We start from the raw sequence: 25,376 nt of genomic DNA, 5'->3' as shown, positions 1-25,376 counted from the left end.
ACCAGAGTGTTGGCTTCCCTACACTCAGACTCTTTCCCTCTCCTTCAACTCCCCTGCCTGCAACTGTGGAGAGAAACTCTTGAAAGAGGCTCTCAGGAGCAGGGGCTTCCCCTCTACTGGGCTTTCTATAGAGAGCGGGGCTCACCCCTTTCCTCTTAAAGACCTGCAGGGGAGTAAGGGGTGTTCATCTATCATCTCCCTGCTCACTGACTTCCTTGGTGCTGCAGGGCGGCTGCTCCATCAGGGCAGGGCGCACCCTGGAGTGGAGGGTGACTGAACCTGCTCGAGTACCGCACAGGGAACTCAGGACCAACTTGCTTCTCCCTGGCATGGGCAGTGATTGATCTTTTGGGACCCAACAGGCATGCAGGCCAGATCCCTCCACCCAGGACTGACTGATCGTGTTGATCACAGAGAAGAGATCTGTGAACTATCTTGGGACACTAGGGGCCTGCGTGGGAGGAACTGCGCCGAGAGGGCGGTGCTCCCAGCTGCAGGGCACCGATGGAGACCCCTCCCCACACAGCACGGCTGAGCTCTCTGCCCAGGGCGGGACCCTACACAGGAAGCTTCCAGCCCGCAGCGCCGGCACAGGCAGCAGGGCTAGGTTGAGCTCCTGTCTACTAAGGGCGCTGGAGGGAGAGTGTTGAGACGGGGTGATGGGAAGAATGGCAAAACCTGCTTCTGATCGCTAAATGGTAGGTCTCAGACAGCTCCTGTCTCACAAGCAGAATTTCTGGCTGGCGGTGGTGGTGGGGGACCCCTGAGAAGGCTTTTCCACAGAAGGCTGGGCACAGACCTTTGACCTCCTCCCCCAAATAGCTACCTTACCAGCCTTTGGGAGCCTAACGGCAGTTTCACCCAATCCAGCTTTGCTCAACCTCACTCCCCAGCCCCCACCACTGCTGTGGTGAAGAATAAAAACTCACACGGAGGTTCCAGGGCCCCATCAACCACCCAGGGAGTTAGAGTACTTTTCCTAAGTGGCTGGAGCCAGTGATAAGTTCCACAAAACAATGCTGCAGCTTGTTCCTACAGGAGACTGCCACCTAGTGACAGGGAAGTCAATTTGCACAGACCATTGCAGCATTTACAGACTTAATCCTGTAACGTGCTGCTGATTCTTACCCACAAGCACCACCCACTGTCTCAAACGTAAATTGGGTGTGTCAGTGTAATTCACACTGTTAAGATTACAGAGCTGGAGAAAGAGAAAGGATCTAAAAGATCATCATCCTCTCTCATCAAAAGAAACACAGGGAATTTGCCCATACATATGGCTCACTGCTGCTAAAAACTACAAACAACTAGTAACTGAGAAAAACCACTTCACTGAAAATGTCTATAACCAAGGCATGCATCCAAAACGTAAATCCCAGTCAAAGCAAGCACCAGCAAAGCCAAAGGTTCCTCCTAAAACGTACTGCAGGGACTCCCTTATGAGTGAGGGGAGAAGGAAAACAAAGCCTCATCAAAGAAAACACAAAAATAAGAAGTTAAAGCTGCCCCAGAGGAGGAGGAATCAGCAAAAGAACTCCTGAAGTGTAAGAAATCAGAGTGAGAGGACACCATCAGAAAAGAACACCAGCTCTCCAGTAACAAATACCAACCAAAATGAAAATACTGAAATGACAGATAAAATATTCCAAATACGGGTTATAGGGAGGATCAATGAAATCCAAAAGAAAATGGAAAACCAACTTAAAGAACCCAGAAAAACAACAGTGGAAATGAATGAAAAATTCAGTAAAGAGATCAAGACATTAAAAAAAAAAAAGGCAAATAGACCTTCTATAATTGTAAAATTCCTTAAAAGAAAGACAAAACACAGTGAAAAGTTTTAATAGACTAGACCAGGCAGAAAAAGAATCTCAGAGCTTGAAGACAACTCTTAAATGAACTCAGTCAAGAATAATGAGCAGAGAATTAAGAGAAATGAACAAAGTCAATAAGAAATATGGGGCTTTTGTAATACCACCAAATATAAGAATCATAGACATACCTGAGGGTGAAGGAAAAAAAAATGCACAGGGGCTGGAAAACCTATTTGAAGGAAAAACTGAGAGAACTTCCATGATCATACTAGAGTTTTAGACATCCAGGTACAAGAAGCTCAACAAACACCTGAGTGATTCATTGCAAGCAGGTAATCACCAAGACACACAGTCAACAGCCTGGCTAAAGTCAATACAAAGAAGGAGAGCAGGGGTTGGGCGAAAACCCACCTAGCATGTATAATGGACATACCTGAGTGATGGGCATACTTACAACCCTGACTCAAGCAAAACAAAATCAATACATGTAACCGAGCATTTGTACCCCCCTAATAGTCTTTTAAAATAAAACTCTTCTAAAAATAAAATATTCTTTTAAAATAAAAAGAAACAAATATTCTTTTAAAAGAAAAAAGAAAATAAATACAAAGTTAACTTATCACTGATTGAAATTGGTTACAAATGCCTGATACCAAAATCCTGAATCAAGGAACCCATGAGTTCTTGTATACATGAAATGGCAATTGGGACCCACGAAAAGTATTAATTCAAGTTACTAACTAGGGTTGAAGGAATTATATACATTTTTCCCAGTGCTATTGTGAGTGACAAAGAATAAGAGTCAATTCAAGAATTAACATTATGTACCTTGAATTACTCTACACAGAGGAGCGTTAGAGTAAAACAGATAACAGGTGTCTCTACGCTCATATAAACATATGTTCTTGAAAAGATGGGAATACAGGGATTAGAATATAGACAAAAAGCTAACATATATTAAATAGCAGATGAAAAGAAATGCCTGCTATAAAGAAAAGCGAAATGAGGTAAAGTGATGAGGAATGATATGATAAAAATAACTTACATTGAAATGCTGTTTAATTCATGGTAGTCAAGGTGGGCCTCTCAGATAAGGTAGCGTTTAGTTTAAGCAAAGACCTGAGCTTAGTGAAAGGACAAAGAGGCAGCTGTCTTGACTCGGAAGCATCAAGACTGAGGTAACAGTAAACAGAAGTGATTTCTAAGCTATACGTATCAGTTCAACAAGCACTGAACACTAAGGGTAGATCTCCTTTTTAGCAGGTGTATTCACATCACCCATGAGCTCTTATATACAGGAAATGGTTCCTAGCACCCACAAAAACCATTAAACCAAGTTACTAACTAGGGTTGAAGGAATTATATATAATCTAACTCAGTTCCACTGAGATCAAATATGCACATCTGAAAAACTAAGAACATGATTATAGTTTAAATTAGTGGGGGCTGGGGGGGAGAAGATCCCTACCAATTAGCCTAAGGTGAAGTAAGATAGATTTTTTTGAGTGAGAAAATATTTTGAAATGTAATTTAAAGGGTGCAATAAATAACAATTCGTAAACAAAACATTAGAAACTTAAATTAACTGTAGGAAAAAGTGCCACTATTTTGATCTGAAATTTGTAAAAGAACTTACCATGTATATTGCCACTTTTTAACAAAGCCCTTACATTTTCACATGTAATAAAAAGATTTTCATGTCTTAGCACATTATGTTTCAAACTATAATATATGCATCAATATACTCAAACTGTGCCCATCAATTCATGAGTGAATTATGAAAATGTGGTATATATCTGTACATACCATGGAGTACTACTTAGCCATAAAAAAGGACTAAAATAATGTCATTTGCAGCGAGCTGGATGGGAAACTGGAGATCACTGTCACGTAGTGAAGGATTTCAGGAATGGAAAAGCAAACAACAGGTGTACGCTCTAATAATTGGGAGCTAAGTGATGGGCACAGGCCCAAAGAGGTGAAAGGGTCACCGGAAATCAAGAAGGGTGAGAGAAGAGGTGATGGGCAAACTCCCACCTGTCAGGTACAATGAACACTATTTGGGTGATGGGGACATTAAAACCCTAGATTTAAGCATTATAAAACGTATACATGTAACAAAAACATGTGCACCCCCTTAATATTTTCAAGTAAAAACAAAAACAATTTTAATGTAAGAAAGAAAATTCTCAAAATGCTTTGGTACTCTCTTAGGAATTTGCTAAAATGTATTTTATTTATTTAACAATTAATATTAAAATATAGGCATTTTACTAATGAGTACTTATAGTATCGATTTATATTTTTATTTTTTGAATTTTTTTGAATTTTAAGCCTTAAATAATGAAAAGCAAATATGATAGTTTAATTTAAATAACTCAAAACAATTCTCTTATATCTACTGCTTAGAACTACACTCAAAATTAAATAAACATAATTTGAAACATTTTGCTCAATAAGTACTGACATATACGGCATCTTTTCCTAGTCCTTTGATCCTTCAAGCCCTGGCAAAGAAGTCAATAACTTTCACATTTTTAAACCATTATTTCAGTTCAGAATAAAACTCTTTCTTCTGCTTTATTGTGAGTATTACTTTGCTATTTTAGAATTGCTTATGTGACTAATTTCTAAGTACTGAAAAGTTAATGGAAAAAAAGCATTTACCGTACTTGTCAACACTTTCTTATAATCTCCTTATATTTCCAAAGCAATTAAATTATTCTTTGGAATCTCTGTTTAAAAAAGAAAAAAAAAAAAAACCTAAATAGCTTTCATTAGTTTGCCTTGTTACTATAATTCCTAAATTTGTCCTTTTCTTCATGGTCTTTTCTTTGCAGTCCATAATTTATTTCCTTATGAGTTTTAAATGAAGATAATTTTAAAAGCACCCATCATCATTGCCTTAAAAAAAAGTACGTTAAAAGTAGACCTTTTGTTCTTTTAATGATCTTAATTCAACTCATATTTATTTTAATCACCCCCTCAAAATAGTGAAGGTACAAAATAGTCACAAACATCCACAGCATCAAGAACTGTATTAAATTACGAAGATCTTGAAATCTAAGTCAGTGATGAACATAAGCAAGTATAACAAGCTCCAAACAGATACCTGTTGAATTTGCTAAATATACTTTCTTAACTATATCCTGATTTCGTCTTCCACAATGACAAGAAATCTACTGTTGTACATATACTTTACAGTAACGTGATCATAACCCTTGCGTGGGAATCACTTGTAGGCCTTGGTAAGTGCAGATTCTCGCCTTAGAGCTGGGGTGGGGCTGAGCTCTTGCATTTCTACCCACTGCCTGACACAGCTACCAGCTGACACTCACGCTGCTTGGCCACAGGCACCACTTTCAGTAACAAGGATATAAACTACGATTTTCTTGTTTACATAAATGAGCTATAGATAACAAAGTTTTCCTGAAATCTAGATGGATGGCTATTTATAAGACGTGAAATACAATTACACGATCAGATTTTATTTATCACAAAATTGCATAGCAGACCAAATATCTTTTATTTTATTTGAGCTCTGGCAAAAAGATGGGAAAAGGTTCTGGTAGAAACTACTTTTCAGCTCAAATTGTGCAACAATTTGCAAATGTGCTTGTTGGTCTATGTTAAGTAGGAAAGTGTCTGAGATTTTACTCTAGTTGCAAGTCTTCAAGTTAGCCTCCTATGGTTTTATAGATAATAGACATAAAGCCTTCTGGGTCAAAGACAAAGGGCAGTTTATTACTCATAGTAATAGCAATAGCCAGAGTAACATTTTGTTTGAATAATCTACCTACCCCTAACTCCCCCAGGGCAAGGGAAGAGGGCCAGGAGTCACCTGTATATGTGGTGAAGAGTGTTTCGGGCAAGGAGTACCAAGATGAGGGAGTCCTCATCTTATATTGGGGTTTCTGACAATTTATTCATCCTCCTGTCCAAAGACAGACAGTATCTTAAATACTCTGCAACAGAAATATCTTATAAGTAAGGACACTTTCCTATCTTTGAATGCATACAAATCTAAGCAAATTGGTTGGTTGTTAATGCTTAGACTTAAATGTGACCAATTCGTAAAGAATTATCTCCCAATAGTTAGTAGAAAAAGTTAGCAGATGATAATGATAACCGTAATAATTATTATAATATATAAACACTTCACATGTGACATTTCATTTGGTGTTCAACAATATTTTTTGCAAGTTACATGATTCGGTCCATTTTAAGCAAGAGAGAACTGAAATTTATAAGCCTTAGATCATTCGTGTGAGGATATATATTAATACAGTAGAACTTCTGTAAGTTGACAATCCAATTATAATAAGCTGGTCGACATATGGAGGTGGTCTACATAAGGAACTAGGGTTACTACACTGGTATGTAAATGTGGTTCACATTTGGTCTATGAATATTAGGTCAACATAAGGAAGTGGTCAGTCTAGGGAGGTGGTCAACTGTGGAGGTTCTCCTGTTGTTTCCAAGGCTGTGCATTATCCCTGTATAATTGTACTAGCACATCTAAAAGGAAAGAGTGTGTGAGAAGAGTGAGCAGGGAGTCACTAAGTCAAAGGTGCTCCACACCAATGTTGCCTATGCAGGTGCAATGTGCCAGTGGGATCCTTCCATCATAATGCTCTTTACTCAACACAGATTAACATGTGTTGGTTCCCTGATCCACACACTATACAAAACAAAGACTTTTACAATCTTTAGAATATTTTATCCAGAGTTAATTTTTTGTTTATTTATACCGGGTGGCCATACAGTTTGTGGTCTCCCTCTATAGACGCACCCAAGCACAGATCTGCCTCCCACAGAGGTCTGTTCCTAGGAAATCTGGGGGCTTTCTCAGCAGCTGCATGGGGTGGGGGGGAATTCCAGCTAGAACAGGGCGTACATTCCCTGCCCAGCCTTCCCACTTGGCTATAGTTCTTCACTCCTCATTTTGTACCTGCATTTTAGACTGTCATTTCTAGAATTGCTGCTTCATGACTATCATCTAGACAAAAGGCAGAACTTTTTAAAAAATTATTTCCTATAAGTAAAGATATTAGAAGGAATTATATATATATATTGAGTTTACAACTCAAAAATATATTTTATTATGTTTTTTCTAATTGCAGACAAGAAAAACAATTTTTTTTGCCTTTAGAGTATGTCCATTTTTTTCCATTTTTTTTATTAAATCATAGCTGTGTACAATAATGCAATCATGAGGTACAACATGCTGGTTCCTAATACAGTCTGAAATATTTTCACCAAACTGGTTAACATTATATTTTGATAATTTTCTTCTAGTGAGAAATCAAAGACAATATTTTATAATGGCCAGGAATTGCAAAAGCTTCCAGAATGAAACTGAAGGAAAAAATCCTTAATATAGTCATGATATTTGTGTCTAATTCTTTAGTAAGGAAATACGTGGTTTTATGAAAATGAAGATCCTTTTCATTTGTTAACTGTCAGCATAGTGTCCGCAATCCACATAGATTTTATTTCCATTTTCCATTGGCTTGTAGTATTTTACTCCTAAAACGTCAAACTCCCTCACATTCATAAAAAAATCCCTATGCCAACATTTGAAATTTTGCGTATAAATCAGAGCATGCTGTGATTGAATTGCTGCTCCTATCATCTACCACTGACTTCTATCAAAGCACATAACTGGATTAGCAGGAAAACAGCTACATTATGCTTGAATTTCAGCTTTGCCGAACAGCAGGCTTCCTTTCTACAACAAAGAACAGCCCCAGAGAGAGTAGAATGCTCAGAAATGATGCACCATTAGTTCTGACATCCTATATATGATTTAAGCATAAAAAATTATTCTATTTAAAAAAGGAAAGAAAAAAACTTAGACATTTAAACCTAAAAATGACAGACTACTTGATTTTTCTGTCTGGTGGTTCTGGTTTCTGACTTTGGAAATGTGCTAATAGACACTGTACCGAAAGTCTTTGTATGACGGGCGTGCTCTTGGGGATGAACAGAAAGGCGTGAGGGCTCTATGGGAAACACTGTCAGAGGTAACTACAGAACCACAGCCTTGCTTCCTGAGGGCCTTATTACTAGGCATCCCTGAAGTTACAAAAGCTAAGAGTTGTATTGTTGTTCTTCTGGCTTTCTAACAGTTTTAGGGGAAAGCAGAAATAAAATACACACGCACACACACACAGTATAACATTATAAATATATTTTTAGAAGTTTTTTCCTGAGACTTTCCATATTAAATTGTTCAATTTGCATTAAATGAGAAGGGCTTATCTGATGAAGATAAAAATGTGATTTTACTTCTACCAAAATATTGCATAAGAATCAATTCTTATCAAATGTATCAATTTCAGGCAGTTTATACCCAAAATAAAGCACAGTAACTAATACAAATGAAGAATTTCTTTTAAATTGTAAATTTAACGTGGTGGACACTAAGATTATATAAACATAAATGAGAATATGTGACATTTGATAGGAAAAAAATAGTAAGACAGGTAATAAATATATAAAAAGAAAACATACTGCCTAGGAGAAAAGGTATAATCGAGATGCAACATTTCAGTGCTTATTTGTACACATATAAGAATAGTCCAATTTATATATGCTGCCTCAATTCAAAATATAGCAAATTACTTTAAAGAATTCTTCTAACGAAACAAAAAAAAATGGTATACTTTTTTAAAAAGAAATAATACATTTATATTTAAAAGGAAGCATTTCTCTTTACTTTAAAAACCTAGCCATTATTTCTACCTTAGTTTACAATTTCTTAATTTCAGAATATCAGCAATAATAATTAAATCACAAAAAATTGCTAGAACTCATTTTACCTGTTTCCTTATCTTTAAAATTAAGAATGGTAATATTATCTACTCATAAGATCGTTGTGAAAAGTATATACATTAGCTCAAAAAAACACGTAGAACAGACTGCCAGATGAGCATTTTTTTTTTCAAAATTAACTCTAATCACATCAAACAAATTATACATCGTGACCAACTTGGTTTTATCCCAGGAACTCAAGGCTGGTTCAATATACGTAAATCTATAAATGTAATCCAGCACATAAACAAATTAAAAAACAAAGACCATATGATTCTCTCAATCGATGCAGAAAATGCTTTTGATAATATCCAGCATCCTTTCATGATCAGAACACTTAAGAAAATCGGTATAGAAGGGACATTTCTTAAACTGATAGAGACCATCTACAGCAAACCCACAGCCAATATCATATTGAATGGAGTTAAATTGGAATCATTTCCACTCAGATCAGGAACCAGACAAGGCTGCCCATTATCTCCATTGCTTTTTAACATTGTAATGGAAGTTTTAGCCACTGCAAATAGGGAAGAAAAGGCGATCAAGGGTATCGATATAGGGTCAGAAGAGATCAAACTTTCACTCTTCACGGATGATATGATAGTATATCTGGAAAACACTAGGGACTCTACTACAAAACTCTTAGAAGTGATCAAGGAATACAGCAGCGTCTCAGGTTACAAAATCAACATTCATAAATCGGTAGCCTTTATATATACCAACCACAGTCAAGTTGAAAAAACAGTTAAGGACTCTATCCCATTCACAGTAGTGCCAAAGAAGATGAAACATTTGGGAATTTATCTAACAAAGGATGTGAAAGATCTCTATGAAGAGAACTATGAAACTCTAAGAAAAGAAATAGCTGAAAATATTAACAAATAGAAAAACATACCATGCTCATGGCTGGGAAGAATCAGCATAGTTAAAATGTCTATACTACCCAAAGCAATATATAATTTCAATGCAATCCCTATTAAAGCTCCACTGTCATACTTTAAAGATCTGGAAAAAAACAATACTTCGTTGTATATGGAATCAGAAAAAAACCTCGAATAGCCAAGACATTACTCAGAAATAAAAACAAAGCAGGAGGAATTACGCTACCAGACCTCAGACTATACTACAAATCAATAGTGATCAAAACAGCATGGTATTGGCACAAAAACAGAGAGATAGATGTCTGGAATAGAATAGAGAATCATTCTATAGAGATGAATCCAGCTACTTACCATTATTTAATCTTTGACAAGCCAATTAAAAACATTCAGTGGGGAAAAGATTCCCTATTTAACAAATGGTGCTGGGTGAACTGGCTGGCAACCTGTAGAAGACTGAAAGTGGACCCACACCTCTCACCATTAACTAAGATAGACTCTCACTGGATCAAAGATTTAAACTTAAGACATGAAACTATAAAAATACTAGAGGAGAGTGCAGGGAAAACCATTGAAGAAATCAGGATGGGCGAGTATTTTATGAGGAGGACCCCCCGGGCAATTGAAGCAGCTTCAAAAATACACTACTGGGACTTGATCAAACTAAAAAGCTTCTGCACAGCCAAGAACACAGTAAGTAAAGCAAGCAAACAGCCCCCAGACTGGGAGAAGATATTTGCAGGTTATGTCTCCGACAAAGGTTTAATAACCAGAATCCACAGAGAACTCAAACGCATTAGCAAGAATAGAACAAGGGATCCCATCGCAGGCTGGGCAAGGGATTTGAAGAGAAACTTCTCTGAAGAAGACAGGCGTGCGGCCTTCAGACATATGAAAAAATGCTCATCATCTTTAATCATCAGAGAAATGCAAATCAAAACTACTTTGAGATACCATCTAACTCCAGTGAGACTAGCCTATATCACAAAATCCCAAGACCAGAGATGTTGGCGCGGATGTGGAGAAAAGGGAACACTTTTGCACTGCTAGTGGGAATGCAAATTAATACATTCCTTTTGGAAAGAGATATGGAGAACACTTAGAGATCTAAAAATAGATCTGCCATTCAATCCTGTAATCCCTCTACTGGGCATATACCCAGAAGACCAAACATCACATCATAACAAAGATATTTGTACCAGAATGTTTATTGCAGCCCTATTCATAATTTCTAAGTCATGGAAGAAGACCGGGTGCCCATCGATCCACGAATGGATTAATAAATTGTGGTATATGTACACCATGGAATATTATGCAGCCTTAAAGAAAGATGGAGTCTTTACCTCTTTCATGTTTACATGGATGGAGCTGGAACATATTCTTCTTAGTAAAGTATCTCAAGAATGGAAGAGAAAGTACCCAATGTACTCAGCCCTACTATGAGACTAATTTAGGGTTTTCACATGAAAGCTATAACCCAGTTACAACCTAAGAATAGAGGGAAGGGGGAAAGAGAGGGGAGGGATGGGGGAGGTGGGTAGAGGAAAGGGGATTGGTGGGATTACACCAGCGGTGCATCTTACAAGGGTATATGTGAAACTTGGTAAACGGTCTGTGAAGCTAGGAATGATGCCCCATGATCATATCAATGTACACAGCTATGATTCAATAAAACAAAAAGAAAAAAAATTAACTCTAATAATTACCTGTCACTTATGATTACTTTCCAGTAAGAAAAACAATGAACAAATGTCTACCTTGGATCTTATTTGTATGGATATTCTGAAGGGCAAATCTATGTCTGAAATAGTACAATGACTTAACATCATTTAATGAGTTTTCAATCACAAAAGTGCACTGATTGTTATTCCAAAATAATAAGATTCAACAAAAGTTTATTTTTAACAAAAAAATTCATTGTATAGTTTACAGAAAAAAGTTAGTCTTATTATTGTAAGTAAGAGCCATAAAAAAAAAAAAAAAACTAAAGAAAAAAAAATCTAACCAAAACTAAGCAAGCTTGAGGGGGAGCTCAAAGTTGAGATAGGCAATAAATTTCTCTGGGAACAGATTGGAAAATCAATGTGGCTTCACCTTTCAAATGTTTTCCTATAATAGTCATCTTTTCTCATTATAACTCTTCTCCACTTTTGAACATATAAGATATTTTCATAATTTTAAACTTGGGATACTGAGGGACATTACTTCCAGATCAAATGCATTCCTAGTTCTTTGTATAAGCAACATAGTCTATTTTCACATATGCTGTTAGCTCACATGTTCAAGCCACACCATGTGAGGACACCCAAATCCAGGCTTACAAAGAGCTGTCTGTCAGTGTATAGGTAAAGTCTATATTATTTTATAATTTTCTTTAAAGAAATACACATTTAGAAACCATACTATTTTTATGCCTTCAAAATTTGTGAGGAATTAAGAATCCCAGGGATCATGCCATCTAGGATCTTTCACCAAAAAGGAACACTTAGTTGCTGGCTAAATGTTGAAGTATAAAACATACTGAAAGTCTGCTCAACCCGAAGTGCTTCTAAAGCATATTTATTAATAGCACCATTCAGTTTGTAACTGAGGCAGATGTTATTCATGCCCACATCCACATTTCCAGTCATGCTAGCCCAACTTTTAACTGCCAGTGAGCCCTCTGCAATTGCACGTGTTGGTCTGGAAATACCAGGAAATTAACATCGCTTGGGAATAGTCATCAACTTTATATACTTCAGCACATTTTCCTCTTGGAAAGGATAACTCTGATTCATATAGCCTATACTGCTTCCCAGAATTACCCCCAGGAATAAGCTCTACTCACTTGGAGTGGTAACTTGATAGAAAATGCATCATTTATTAGTTCTTTTCCTTGTTTTAATTCCCACATTTTTTAACAGTTTTTCCTAGAGTTACTTTCCAAATAAGCCATTTGAGCTTGAATCCTAGTCTCAGTAACTACTTCTGATAAAATTCAATATAAGCTCATATCAGCAGTGGTCTTAGTAAGAAGATCCTCAGGATGAGATTCTAGAATCGAAACACTTCACCAACATGTGGCAACAGAGACTCTATTTGTGCCCCACTGGGTGTACCAGTCATGATGGAGTCAAGAAACTCCTCAGATACTATACCATCATAATTTCTTTCTTTTTTTTTTTTTAGGGCCTCTTGTGCTTTTATTTATTTATTTTTTTATTGTTGGGGATTCATTGAGGGTACAATAAGCCAGGTTACACTGATTTCAATTGTTAGGTAAAGTCCCTCTTGCAGTCATATCTTGCCCCCATAAAGTGTGACACACACCAAGGCCCCACCCCCCTTCTTCAGGGATCATTTCTATAGTTTGTTACTAGAGAAGTCTCTCTGAATGTGTAGCGCACTGAAAAACCACAAGGAGGAGGTGTAGCGTTTTCTTCTGAGCGTGAAGTTGGCATTTGGTGTTGCAGTTGCTACCATCATGATTTCTAAAATTTTCATCTGCAGTGATCACAATAAAATATAGATTGAAGGAGATACACCTAGCATTTGAAAAAACATAGGGGAAAATTGTAATCGCAGGCCAAGATTTGGCTGGTTGTTATATTTCACTGCAGAAAATGACCACCCCAAGTCAGTGAACTGTCAACTAAGGGCACAATAAGAAAACCAGAAAACTCTATGGCCAGCCAATAAACAGATTCTTACTTCCCATGGTGGAAAGGTCAGCACATGCTAGAAATATGGCTCAGAATCTGCTTTTGAGAATCACAGAATCATAAAGGTTGCTGTACAACCTTTGGTAGGTTTCTATACAAAAGTCAAGACATTAATGGGCCAGGCAGGGACCCTAGACAAGGATGGGAACATCTGAGTAGATGCATCTGAGCACACGGAAATTCTGAATTCCCCTGTGCTCTCTGGATGGGCAGAAGAAACCCATTCCCCTTAGTTGGAGGGCAGTAGTTTCTATGTTCCTAAATGGCTCTAAGCAACAACAAGGCCAAGTCTCAAGATGATCTTTCTGGAAGAGTATAGTCTTTGCTCCAGGGAAATAAAAAGAGAATATTCAACAAAAGAGCCGAGGAGCTGCCTGGTATGATTCTCATAGCAGACACTGGGAGAAAATGCCAGGGAACGGATGTTGCAGTATTTTGAGATGAAATCTATGTGCTCATCAACTTGGAGTGGAACAACAAGTACTTTGCAATAAGAAAACGCACGGTGGGCAGCGCCTGTGGCTCAGTCCGTAAGGCGCCAGCCCCATATACCGAGGGTGGCGGGTTCAAACCCGGCCCCGGCCAAACTGCAACCAAAAAATAGCCGGGCGTTGTGGCGGGTGCCTGTAGTCCCAGCTACTTGGGAGGCTGAGGCAAGAGAATCGCTTAAGCCCAGGAGTTGGAGGTTGCTGTGAGCTGTGTGAGGCCACGGCACTCTATCGAGGGCCATAAAGTGAGACTCTGTCTCTACAAAAAAAGAAAACGCACGGACTCTTATATAGGGGTGAATGGCTTGGCTGGCTGGCCGGAGATCTGCAAGGAGGAAGACTGGGAATTCTTCATTGCACAAAGAGCTATGGATTGCAAGCATGAGGGTGGACCTGTGGAGTGGGCATTAGGCATGAAGATCTCTTTGTTTCATAGCAATGTTCTCCAGAGAGCATCTGTCACAGAGGAGCTACTGAACAGTAGAGGAGATGAGATAATTTGTCCATTGCAGGTCACCCAACTCTGTATGTGGCAACTGTGGTGATTACAAATTGGGTCCAAGAATGGAGCGGCCAGATAGAGGAGAGGGAGAGAGCATATGCATGGGCGTAAGAGTGGGGGCTCTTTCTCACCACGTTTGGTGTAGCCACTGCCCCTGGTCAATGACTAACCCACTGGACTCAGTCCAAAACAGATTTCTCGGTATAGTATTACTTCTCAAAATAAATAAATAAATAAATCAGCAACTTAATATAGGAAATTATTATTACATTTTGCACCCCTGGAAAAGGGGTAAAATTTGTTTTTTTGGCTTTCTACCCATAGTTGTATCTCCTATAACTATCTAGTTGTATCTAGTTATATCTCCTTTCCTGTCACAGTGCTTCACCCTGTATCAGTAATCCTCAGGTTCACGTACTGCCTGACTTATCATTGTGGAATCCTGTATACTAATTTCTAAAATCAAGCAACCCATTTTATGATAAAGCAAGTCCAATAATGGACACATGACTGCAAAATCCACTGGACTTATCATATACTGTATTACTAGACACTGCCAGCCTGATAAAATATTGGAATTTTTTTTTCCATTTATCCTGTCTCCATTAAGTACTCAACTATGTCTACAAATTAGAGATAACACTCTGATCTGGGATGCTGTCTTTTAACATACAGCGTATTTTGAACCAGGATGCTTTGAACCAGGATGCTTTGTGCTAGAGCCAACTTTTACCTGCTCATGAAAAACAATGGTTTAAATTTGCAGAAATTTTTATAGCCAGTAAACCTCACCTTAGAAGTTTAAAATTGGCCATGGTACAAGTACTTATGTCATGAAAATTAGCAAATGGCATATATCAGTTTTTTTCCCTTCACACTGGTTTTGACCCACGAAGGTAGAATGTATGAGTGTAGAAACCAAGGGGAGGAAGTAGGAATGTCTCTTCTCACCATAACTCAAAGTGATCTACTAGGAAATGTATTCTTCTGTCATTGCAACTTGAGGCTCTGCCCAAACAAATGCTCTGCTTTCCAGTTGTTGGGGGGAACCATTGGTGGGAAGGGAGGGATTAGCAGTGCTCAGAGTCCCAGTAAGAGTCTCATTAAACCTAACTCTATAACTACTATCTGGATATTCTGGGCTTCTCAAGCTGGTAGTTCAACATGCAAACAAAAGAAAACAACAATAACAACAACAACAACAACAAATGTTCAACGTAGCCTTCATAGTATTTTCTTAGTTATTGTATGTAGACATTTGTATTCTGCATTTAGTACGTTTAGCCTGTTTGATGAGAATATTTCAGATTGTATATGAAGCCAGCACATTGTACCCCTTGATTGCACTAATGTACACAGCTATGATTTAACAATAAAAAAAAATTTAAAACAAATGTTATTCTACTGTTAAGCTTCCAGTTGACAAGATTATCATGGTAGTTGCTGCTATGTAACATTAGCAAGAGCAGGCATAGAAGTTTGGGATTCACCCAAGACTATCACGTTTGGAGATAACTGTAATTGGACAATTGCAAAAGCCTTTGTTTGAATGGGCTCAGAAATCATGGATTCACAAGCCTCTGGCATAAAAGTTTGGGTCATCCCATCAAGCAAACTACTGGCACAGAGTTGGCCAAGGTCACAGGCAAATAAGGATGAGTATTAGCAGAAATAAAAGAATATAAATTACGACCTTAGTTCTAACTCTAGAAATCTACCACCTTGATGTACCATGTTTGTTTTTTAAAAAAGTGTGACCATACCCGAGGGCGGTACAGTGAGACTCTGTCTCTACAAAAAAAAAAAAAAAAAAAAAAAAAGTGTGACCAGTATCCATCTTCAAAAATCCCTGTGTCTAGTGGATACTGGCTAGGTTTCTAAAAACCACACCTAAAACTTTTTGCTTCTGTCTTCCTTCTTGTGGCCACAGTCTGTTCTGCTCACACTTGGAAGAGTGGGTGCAGCACACCCCAGCTCCTTTGATAACAATAAAGTGAATATTCTACATGGCATCCAGAATTTCTCAGCAGAAATAAGTTCCTTTAAATTAAATTAAGATACTCCAATTGGCTCCTTTCCTTTCTAGCCTCATTTCCTCACTTCTTTAACCGTGTTCCCTGTGATCACCTCCCAAATAAGTCACCTGTACTTAATTCTAATCTATGAATACAGTTAGTTTCTACAAGAAGCCAGATTAAAATATTTACCATACTGAACATCCGTTGGTTTAATACAAATTTCCCTAGATAAGCTAAATCTGCAATGAATTTAATGTTTTTAAGACTTTCTTTTTTTCCTCTGCCACAGATAATATTTTATTAACCATTCAAATGGTTCGTAATGAACAGTATGTTTACATACAAATAGAGGCAAGTACACACAAAATAAGTATCTTTTCTAGTCACCTTGTTTGGATTAAATTTTACTGGTTTGCATGTTGAGAAATATTTGGTAAGCCAGCACCACAAGGTCAGATGGTAAAATCAGACTCATATGAATCAGAGACTTTATGCTGTATTGAATTTTACTAAATAATGTCAAGGATATATACAAGCTAAAGGATTTCTTAAGGTTCAGATGATGCAGACAGATGTGTGTACTTGGAGGACAGTGCCAGCTCCTTCCTTCCTGGGTTCCACACATTTCTCTGGCCCACATGAAAGGGAAGTGTCGAAAAGAGTTTCACTAGGCTCCTAGTAAGCTTATTTAAACTATGAAATATCTCCAGTTTATTTTGAAGAGAGTTATATCACCAGTGAGACCTTTCTCCAGGAATCATGCCTCATAGATAGAAGATTCTTTTCACTGTCCTAGTAGCTACTGTTAGCCAGGAATAGCCCAATAAAAGTATTTTAGGGATAAATCTCTACCTCTCTGTAAATATCGATAATCTGTTTACCTGGAGCTTTAGTCAACAAAACATTGTACCAGATCTCCTGTTTCTTCCTCCCTTGTGGTGCCTTTTCAGTGAAGGGAGTAAATCCATTGCAGACCAGCCACCTTAACTTTTTCCTTCCAAATGATTTTAGAGACTGATCAAGTTTCAATACAAAATAAATTCACCCACAAATTCATCCCCCTTTATTTATATCTTCATGAAAATATCCACATCTAATCTAATGTCTACCAGAAACTGACCATGAAATATTTTGCATAAGTTCTGTGAATTAAACTGGGACAGGGTAACATTCATTTGTCTTGTTTCATTGCTTCGGAGTTCAGTTTACTTTCTAGCTATGATTGGAAGGTCTAAAGTGGTTCTGAGGAAAAAAGACTTTCATAAGAGCACACGCAAGTATCTATTGTTTCTTATGTTAATAATGAAAACATGCCTACAAACATGCTATGAATTCATGCTATGAATATGTGTCCAGGGTGAAAATGAATACTGGTAGATAAAACTTGCCGTATAATCAATCACACCAACAAGTTGCCCCTATTAGAAGTTCCAATGTTATCAAAGAGTAAAGGGGCTCATGCTACTTATTAAGGCCCTCTGAGTGAAGGAGAACATGTGGAATGCTTTTCATTTATATTCAATACATCAGCTACTTAGGGATAAATTTTTATAAACTCAAAAAGAATTCTTGAATGGAACTTAACAGGAATCAGTCACTAAGAATGACTCATTGCCCTATATCAGAAATCACTGAGCCTTTCTACTATTACAAATATAAAGTACTTAAAGTCAGGGGGAGATAGAAATTGCAGGTTAATTCAGGAGAATGCAGTCATCTTATACTTACTGAAGCGACATTCACGAAATCATCGTCTGAGAGGGTTTCTAACATTTCTGAGACAGATGTTCGTATCAGTTTGAGCGTCAACCCGCTGACACTTCCACTCCTATAAACACACAAGTGGGTGTTTATTTAATCGAGAACATCACAAGGAAAGACAACTTACCCACTAACTTTAGAACATTTCAATATTATTCAAATAATAATTTTGTCTTTTAAAGAAATCAGTAGTAGAAAAAGTTGGAGATTTTGTAGAGTGGAAATCATAAGACATCTTGCTTTTCTTTTCTATCAATATGTATAGATTTCTGACTAAAATGACCAAAACCAAAAAGTAAGTGACGATTTTTAAAAATGCAAATGCTAAAATGGCAAATTCAGCCATTGGGGGAATATATATTAAATACCTATTGTGTTGTCCAAGTGAGAAGAGAGGGGTAGACAGGATAATAGATACAGCCATTGGCCTAGAAAGCCCATTGTTTGAACTGATTAATCCAATAATTATAAAGCCCTGTAACAACTGTGATAACAGATCTGCAGATAAAATGCCTTGTTCTGTGCCCTAAAGCAGATCCCTCCAGGGTTTAGTCTTTTTCTTTTCTTTACATATTCTCTGATACTTGTCGACCTCACCTATGTGTAGGGTTCATCTCCAGGTAACTAACGTCCACTTCGACATCTCTCTTCTCAGTTATTTCCCAGTTTTACCCTTCTAGCTATCTGTTAAACAATGAAGACTCAATGTCCAAAATGAAAAATTACTCCCAGATGTAGTTTTCATTCTTCTTGTGTCCTTAGTACCAAACAGGCTCTGTGCTGGTCATCCAATTTGCTTCTCCCTCTCAAACTTCCCACCCCTTCAGACAATTCCGCTGATTCATGTCACTTCTCAGTGTTCCCAAGGCAGCGGTTTCCGCTTTACCCCCACTTGTCCCTGGCTTGGTCTTCATTACCCAAAGATGCTGAGCTAGAGTAACTGCCACTCGCTCCATCCAGCTCTTAGTCTCCCCCTCCATGAGCTACCAGGTCAAAATTCTGGAAAAATGTCCTGATCTGATATGTTTAATAGTTCATAGTCACCAATAAATATCTAGCTATCTCAATAGCCTTGCCCTCCAGTACTTTCATAATTGGCCTCTGTTATAGCTTTTTTTCCTCTTTTTTTCTTCCACTTCTTCTATACAGCTCCCCCAGAGAGTCTCTCCTGTGCCACTTTGCTGCTAGCAATTCTTCTCCCTAAAATTCTGATCTCTTAGCTCTCTCTCCCATGTCTGCCTGTAAAAATCTGTAAAAATCTTAGCCATAAATATTCAATCCCTATTTTGTCTCCTTAATGATTTCTTGACATCTTAGGTCGAAGTGCTATTTTTCTTCTATGAATTTCTTTGGTGCTATGTCATCTTTTATATCCATTTCCTTTTTACGGTTATTTTCATTATTTGTTAATGTTGCCTAGTTTCCCTAATATACGTGATGTATCTTTGACAACAAGGACTACATCTTAATCACCTTTTCATCTCTATGTTAGCACACTGAATATAGGAGAGCTTCAATATATTTCTGTTGAAATAATTTTTAAAAATAGTATTTATTTCAATTTCACATATTTTCAGTCTTGGGATGTGCACTTGATTTCTACAGAGTTTAATATAAGAAATAATTTCTGGAAATTATCCTATATCCAATGGATTATAATATATTGCATTACCATTTACATTTATACTTACGAAGAACATTAAGGATTAGTACATAAGATCTACAAAAAATTAATTAAAAAAATATGTGGCTTAAATGAATTTTTATTGAACACAGTAAGAATTACCATTTAAGTTGCATTCATTGGATTAGGTTATCTTCTCTTTCTCAGGCTTGATTATAAAGCTTTGGAGAACTAAATTGTACTTGTTCGCTTCAGGTCAAAATGTTAATTAATTGCCTAGGATATCGATTTAGTTGCCTACAAATTACTAGATTTTGTTCTACCAATGAGACAAAGAATATGTTTTTTTCCTTAGAGAATATAAACTAAATATCTTATACTTCATGTTTTTTATTTCTTTGATATTACACTTAAAACATAAATCTCTATAGGATATAATCTTTTCAATGTTCCACATTTACACCTTTAACGTCATTAGAAAAAGTCTACACGTGTATACGCAGCAGATCCACATACTATATATCTTTACTCAGAGCAATATAATAAATAAAAAGACCAATATAAAAATTCCCGGAATTCCTTCTTATATCATCATTTCCCTTGAAAAGGTCCCAGCATCACATTTAATGTATTTAACATTTATCTGTCTTGTGGCCAAATCCCTAAAATGTTAAAAACATTTAATGTATTTAACATTTATCTGTCTTGTGGCCGAATCATTAGTGACTAATTGCCAACAAAATGATTTTTTTTGTTTTTGTAGCAGGAATTGCTTAGTTTTAGCAACCCTGTACTTTAAGTATTATTCAAATTATAAGGCAAAAATTGGAGGCAATTAAATAATTTTCTAAGAAGTTCACACATGAGAGAACCATAATTTCCCATTCTAAAATAGATTCTTTTCATTACCAATTAAACACTTTGTTTTGTTATTGTCTTAATATGGCTTCTATGTCTGGATACAAATCATCATAATTATCCTTTTTTTAACCTATTAAAATTTCATAGTGTGATATATAACTGTTCCCTACAAATCCTCCCATGTTCTCGATACATAAATATGTAATATTTAACTACTCACACATCAACCAGGATAAGCATGTCTTTAGGAGATGCAGCTCCTTGGATGTACCTGAAAAAAAAAAAAAAAACAAACAATTAATGTTTTCTCTTGCAAAATATCAGACATTGATATTTATTGAATTAATATTTTTGATAGCTGAGATAAGTTCTTTCCAAACAAAGATGAGCTTCCATTAACTCTATTAGACGATGGTCTTTTACTCATATTTTGCAAAGGCGGTTTTAAAAAGCTGTATTTAAAATAACATGAGAGACGTTAGAGGCATGGTATTTGAAATGTACTTGTTAAATGTTTATAACAAAAGATAAAGAGATATTTTAATGCTAGCATCAAAATAAAATAACTTCAGAAGGAACATTTTTCTTAAAAAAATTCATCTTGAACTTGAATTACTGACCACAAGTTTCAAGAGTCACTCTAAGAAATAACTGATTTTCAAGTTCTTAAATGCAATAAAGAGTTTGTGCTCTTGGTACATAAAATAGCAACATCAAAAAAGAAATATAATAGGCCAAAAAAGTAATTAAAATGGTGCAATATATAGTATTATTACAAAGAATTTCAAGCAGTACTTCTTCAATTTCACAGGGTCTAACCCTCAACTGGGACAATCAATTCAAAATGTTGATTCCTAAATTCATCCCTACAGAAGCAGAATCTCTGCATTTTAAAGAGACTGTAGGAGAGTTTTATGCAGATAGTTCAGTGATTGTGGAAAGGAATAAACCTGATTGCAGATAAGTGACCCCAAAGCTGATGTTGCCTGGCCACAGATTGGTGGGGAACAGAAGGACTTTTTTCCCTAAACAGGAGGGGCTGTACCTGAACTCAACTTTCTGCTTATGTCTTAAGCCTCTTTGCCCGTCACTCTAAATTTCACTTCTCAGAAGCCTGCCAGACAATGTGCCAATGAGTTTCCAGATGACCTGCAGCAAAGTTAATATCCACCCAGGACTATGTGTTGACAAAGCAGAGTTTATCACCTGCACCCAAGCTTGTTATAAGAAGGTAAAGTGACAGAGTTGCAGGTATTTTCCATGCAAGGCAAATTCTAGTTCATGCCAAGCATGTTAATACTGGTCCTGCTATGCCTCTTGATGGGAAAATGAGAAGAGAGAATATCCTCTGCCTCTTCCATTTGACACCTACCATGTAGGGTTTCCCCCAAAACAGTAAATCCCTGAACCTAAACCACATAATACAGTAATTTTTGCTTCTATACAACACCCCATCACTCCACAAGGACACATTAGAGACATATTAATAAGAATATATGTAAATCTATTACGCATGGTCGGTGTTCAGGTCAATTGCCACTAGGATGTTTAACCGAGCATGTAAAAAGCATTAAATACATAGCTTTTAAATCAAATATTATGCTGCTTAAAATTTGCCTGAACCTTAGCAAAAAGCAGAAATAACCTAAATGTCCAACAGGGGATTTCATAAATAAGTTACCAATTAGTCTTCTTTTAAATGATGTTATATATCTTCTCATGAATATGTAACTCAAGGGTATTGATATGAAAAGTGGGAGATACAAAGCACCATGTTGCAGATAACGTAAACTCATTAAAATAAATATCCACGCACTAAATACATTTTTAAAAACTCAAATAAAATACAATTCATGGTTTTAAACCAACACCAAAATTAATAGCTACTTCCCAGTGAGAATAATTATGGATTTTTAGTTTTTTTAGGTTGTTTTTGTTTGTTTGTTTTATGATAGGAAAATGAATTGCTTTAGTAGCAAGGAACAAATAGAACTTTTTGGAGCAAAATAAAACCTAAGCTATATGAATATAACGAGGGGCAGCTTTACCTTAGGGCCAGCTCTCATTAGTTCACTGCCAGAGGCGAACTATCCTCCCCTCTATCTCCTCTCTTTGTTCCAGCTCTCCAAGCAAACTGAGAGCCTTTCACTAGAAATCCCCACCAGGTAAAAGACATTTACTGCTGAGATAGTTTTTAATATAAAACTTAAAGCAGTAGATTGGAAATAAATATGAGAAATCAGTTCAACAATATTGAATTTACCCACTTGAACTCATCATTTTTATTTACCTTTATTTATATTTACTTATTTTTAAAAAGTCACCAGAGTACTTTCAGTAAGCAGATTAATATTCATCCTAATAATGAAAAGATTACCCCCATTTTTTTCAAATTTCAGATTAATATGAGGGTATAAATGATTAGGTTACATTGTTTGAGTATGTTGGGTAAAGTTCAAGTTGTAGTTGAGCCCTTCACCCAGAAGGTGTGCTAAATACCCTTATACTGGTTCCATTAAGAGAGAGCACACCAATAACCCTCCTTCCTCTCCTACTTCCCTCCTTTTTCCCCTCTCCCCTCACTTGAATTTCATTGTGTTTTTCTCTTGCGTGGTTATGTAGTTGTTCATCTACTGGTTCCATATTAGTATTGAGCAACAAATTTTTAACAATAAATCCAACTTCTTACCATGGTCTTCTGCGTACATCATAAAGATCAATCTTATTTGGAGTTCTACTATTATCAACCCATGGAGAAGCTAAAAATTGAGAGAGAGAGAGAGAGAGAAATTACATCAAAACAGTAGATATAGTCTATAAAAATAACGTAAAACATTAAAAAATCACAAACACCATGAACACATAATTCCATGTATTGATAGCAAGGTTCAAATGGGAGATACCATTTTTATGCCCTCAATATTTCCCTTTTATTATAGTGGAAAACAACATGGTAGTACCAAAGAAAAACAACATAAGTTAACTCCCTTTTAAAATATTATTTCAAAAGTAACTTTTAGAAACAGGTGTGTTCTTGGTGCTAACTGTAGTTTACCAGGTGTCTGGAGGTTATACATTTTCTTTCTGCTCAAAACTAAAATATTATGCTGACAAAAAAATCGTATGGGTTGCTAATAGAAACTGTGCTTTCAATTACTTGTGACTTTTGTTTTCATTCAATGCCACTCTTTCTAGATCTATATCAAGTTATTATTTATCGGATTGTTACTGCATAATAGCACAGTTTTTAATGTTCATGTTCATATATTTAATAATAGCCAATCCACATTGAAATTCTAATTGAAATTTTAAAATATAATTAAAATTACTCTTAAAAAACTTAAAAAGAATCTTTAGGGAGGTGCCTGTGACTCAAAGGAGTAGGGCACCGGCTCCTTATACTGGAGGTGGTGGGTTCAAACCCAGCCCTGGCCAAAAAAAAATAAAAAATCTTTAAATGATGTGAAATAATCAAGTACAGACCCAACCGTCTTATGTTAGTTTCATATCCATTATCATTTTGCAGTAACCAGGAAAAAAATTTCTTAGTCTAATTGTATTGATCTTTAATCAATGAATTTATATTTACTATGCAATTAATTTATATTTATTCTAATTAAATCTACACTTAGATTAATTGAAATGCTTTACACGCATTCATACCTTAGACCTAAGGAAGAAAAATAAATGCTGATGAATTGAATGATTATTTTACACTAAACACATCCCTCTCCTTTAACTTATTTAAGCTCCTTGGAAAATTCCTAATTCACACGACCTATGCCTCACAATCTATTTGGCTTTTTTCTTTAGTATAAATTGTGAAAATTATGAAGAACTTGTTAAAACTTAGGTTTATTAGCCAATTAAGATACAATTTGGCCCATTTGGATATGTCAAATAATACAATCAACTAAACCCCCTTTCTTAATTGTGAAATTTCCATATTAGTGGCTATTTTCTAAAATGATATTTTCATTTTAGATGACTAATCATATTTACATGAAAAAGTAAGTTTAAATATAGCACTCCCCCAAACTCTCAACAGCCATTTCCTGATATAGTCCACGTCATTGAAATGGTGAATTTACTTTCATCTTTCAATCTGCAAAAACTGGGTACCAGTGATTAAAATAAGTGAATTTTTGTTTGTTTGTTTGTTGTTTTTTGGGGGGTGGCACGAGAGTTAAGCAACAAGTATACTGGTAGATACGTCAGTTCACTTTCAAGTATTCCTCTATGATACCTGACTACCAAAGTCAGGTCTTAGTAATACTTAAAACATTTAAAGGAATTGTATCCTACTTTTAGTACCATGCTGTGCTGGTTATATATTTATTATTGCCTCTCAACTCCAAGTGCACCCATCTACTTTGCTGTATCAAAATGGATCTGAATTCATGGGCAATAAATACATTAAAAAAAAAAGCATTAAATACATAGCTCACAGTGACTTTTCTGCTTTGATGGGCTATAACCATGGCTGACTAGAAGGTCTGGATCTCAGCCCAGGCATAGTAAGTGATTAGAGGATCTTCCTTGGGCACTCTATCTCACCCCTGGAGATCAATGTCATCATATATATTAGATTACATAACATTATATCTAATATTCATATATATATATACAATTTTTTTTTTTTTTGCAGTTTTTGGCTGGGGTCGGATTTGAACCCACCACCTCCAGCATATGGGGCCCAGCGCCCTACTCTTTTGAGCCACAGGCACCGCCTTATATTCATGTATTTTTTAGAATTCTCTGCAGTTCTAGCCATTCTTTCATTACTCCAATTCCTGTTACATAATAGTTAATATTTTGTTAGTAAAATATAAACTTTCCCTGTTCAAAATTCTGTGTTCCCCTCTGCCTTTGGTGATTAGACCCAAACTGAGACAAATGTAATGGGGAGGGGA

General features: G+C 36.4%; 1 protein-coding gene and 1 non-coding gene across 4 annotated transcripts in view; one reads left to right on the top strand and one right to left on the bottom strand.

Moving 5' to 3' along the window:
- The window catches only part of CACNA2D1 (calcium voltage-gated channel auxiliary subunit alpha2delta 1), a 537,856-nt gene that overhangs the window by 106,163 nt on the left and 406,317 nt on the right, over positions 1-25,376 (bottom strand). For all 3 annotated transcript variants that reach the window (XM_053553458.1, XM_053553462.1, XM_053553459.1), the window contains exons 8-10: positions 23,153-23,222; positions 20,684-20,734; positions 17,946-18,045 (exon numbers count right to left, since the gene is read on the bottom strand). In XM_053553458.1, the coding sequence (XP_053409433.1) occupies positions 17,946-18,045; positions 20,684-20,734; positions 23,153-23,222 (221 nt within the window). The remainder of the gene's footprint in view (positions 1-17,945; positions 18,046-20,683; positions 20,735-23,152; positions 23,223-25,376) is intronic.
- LOC128560695 (small nucleolar RNA U3) lies at positions 12,827-13,036 on the top strand. The gene has a single exon (XR_008373142.1). It is a non-coding gene; the product is annotated as a small nucleolar RNA U3 (small nucleolar RNA).

The sequence above is a fragment of the Nycticebus coucang genome, chromosome 11 (assembly GCF_027406575.1).
Source record: "Nycticebus coucang isolate mNycCou1 chromosome 11, mNycCou1.pri, whole genome shotgun sequence".
NCBI classification, from domain to species: Eukaryota; Metazoa; Chordata; class Mammalia; order Primates; family Lorisidae; genus Nycticebus; species Nycticebus coucang.
The sequence above is the reverse complement of the archived record's forward strand: the minus strand, read 5'-3'. Positions and strand labels throughout refer to the sequence as shown.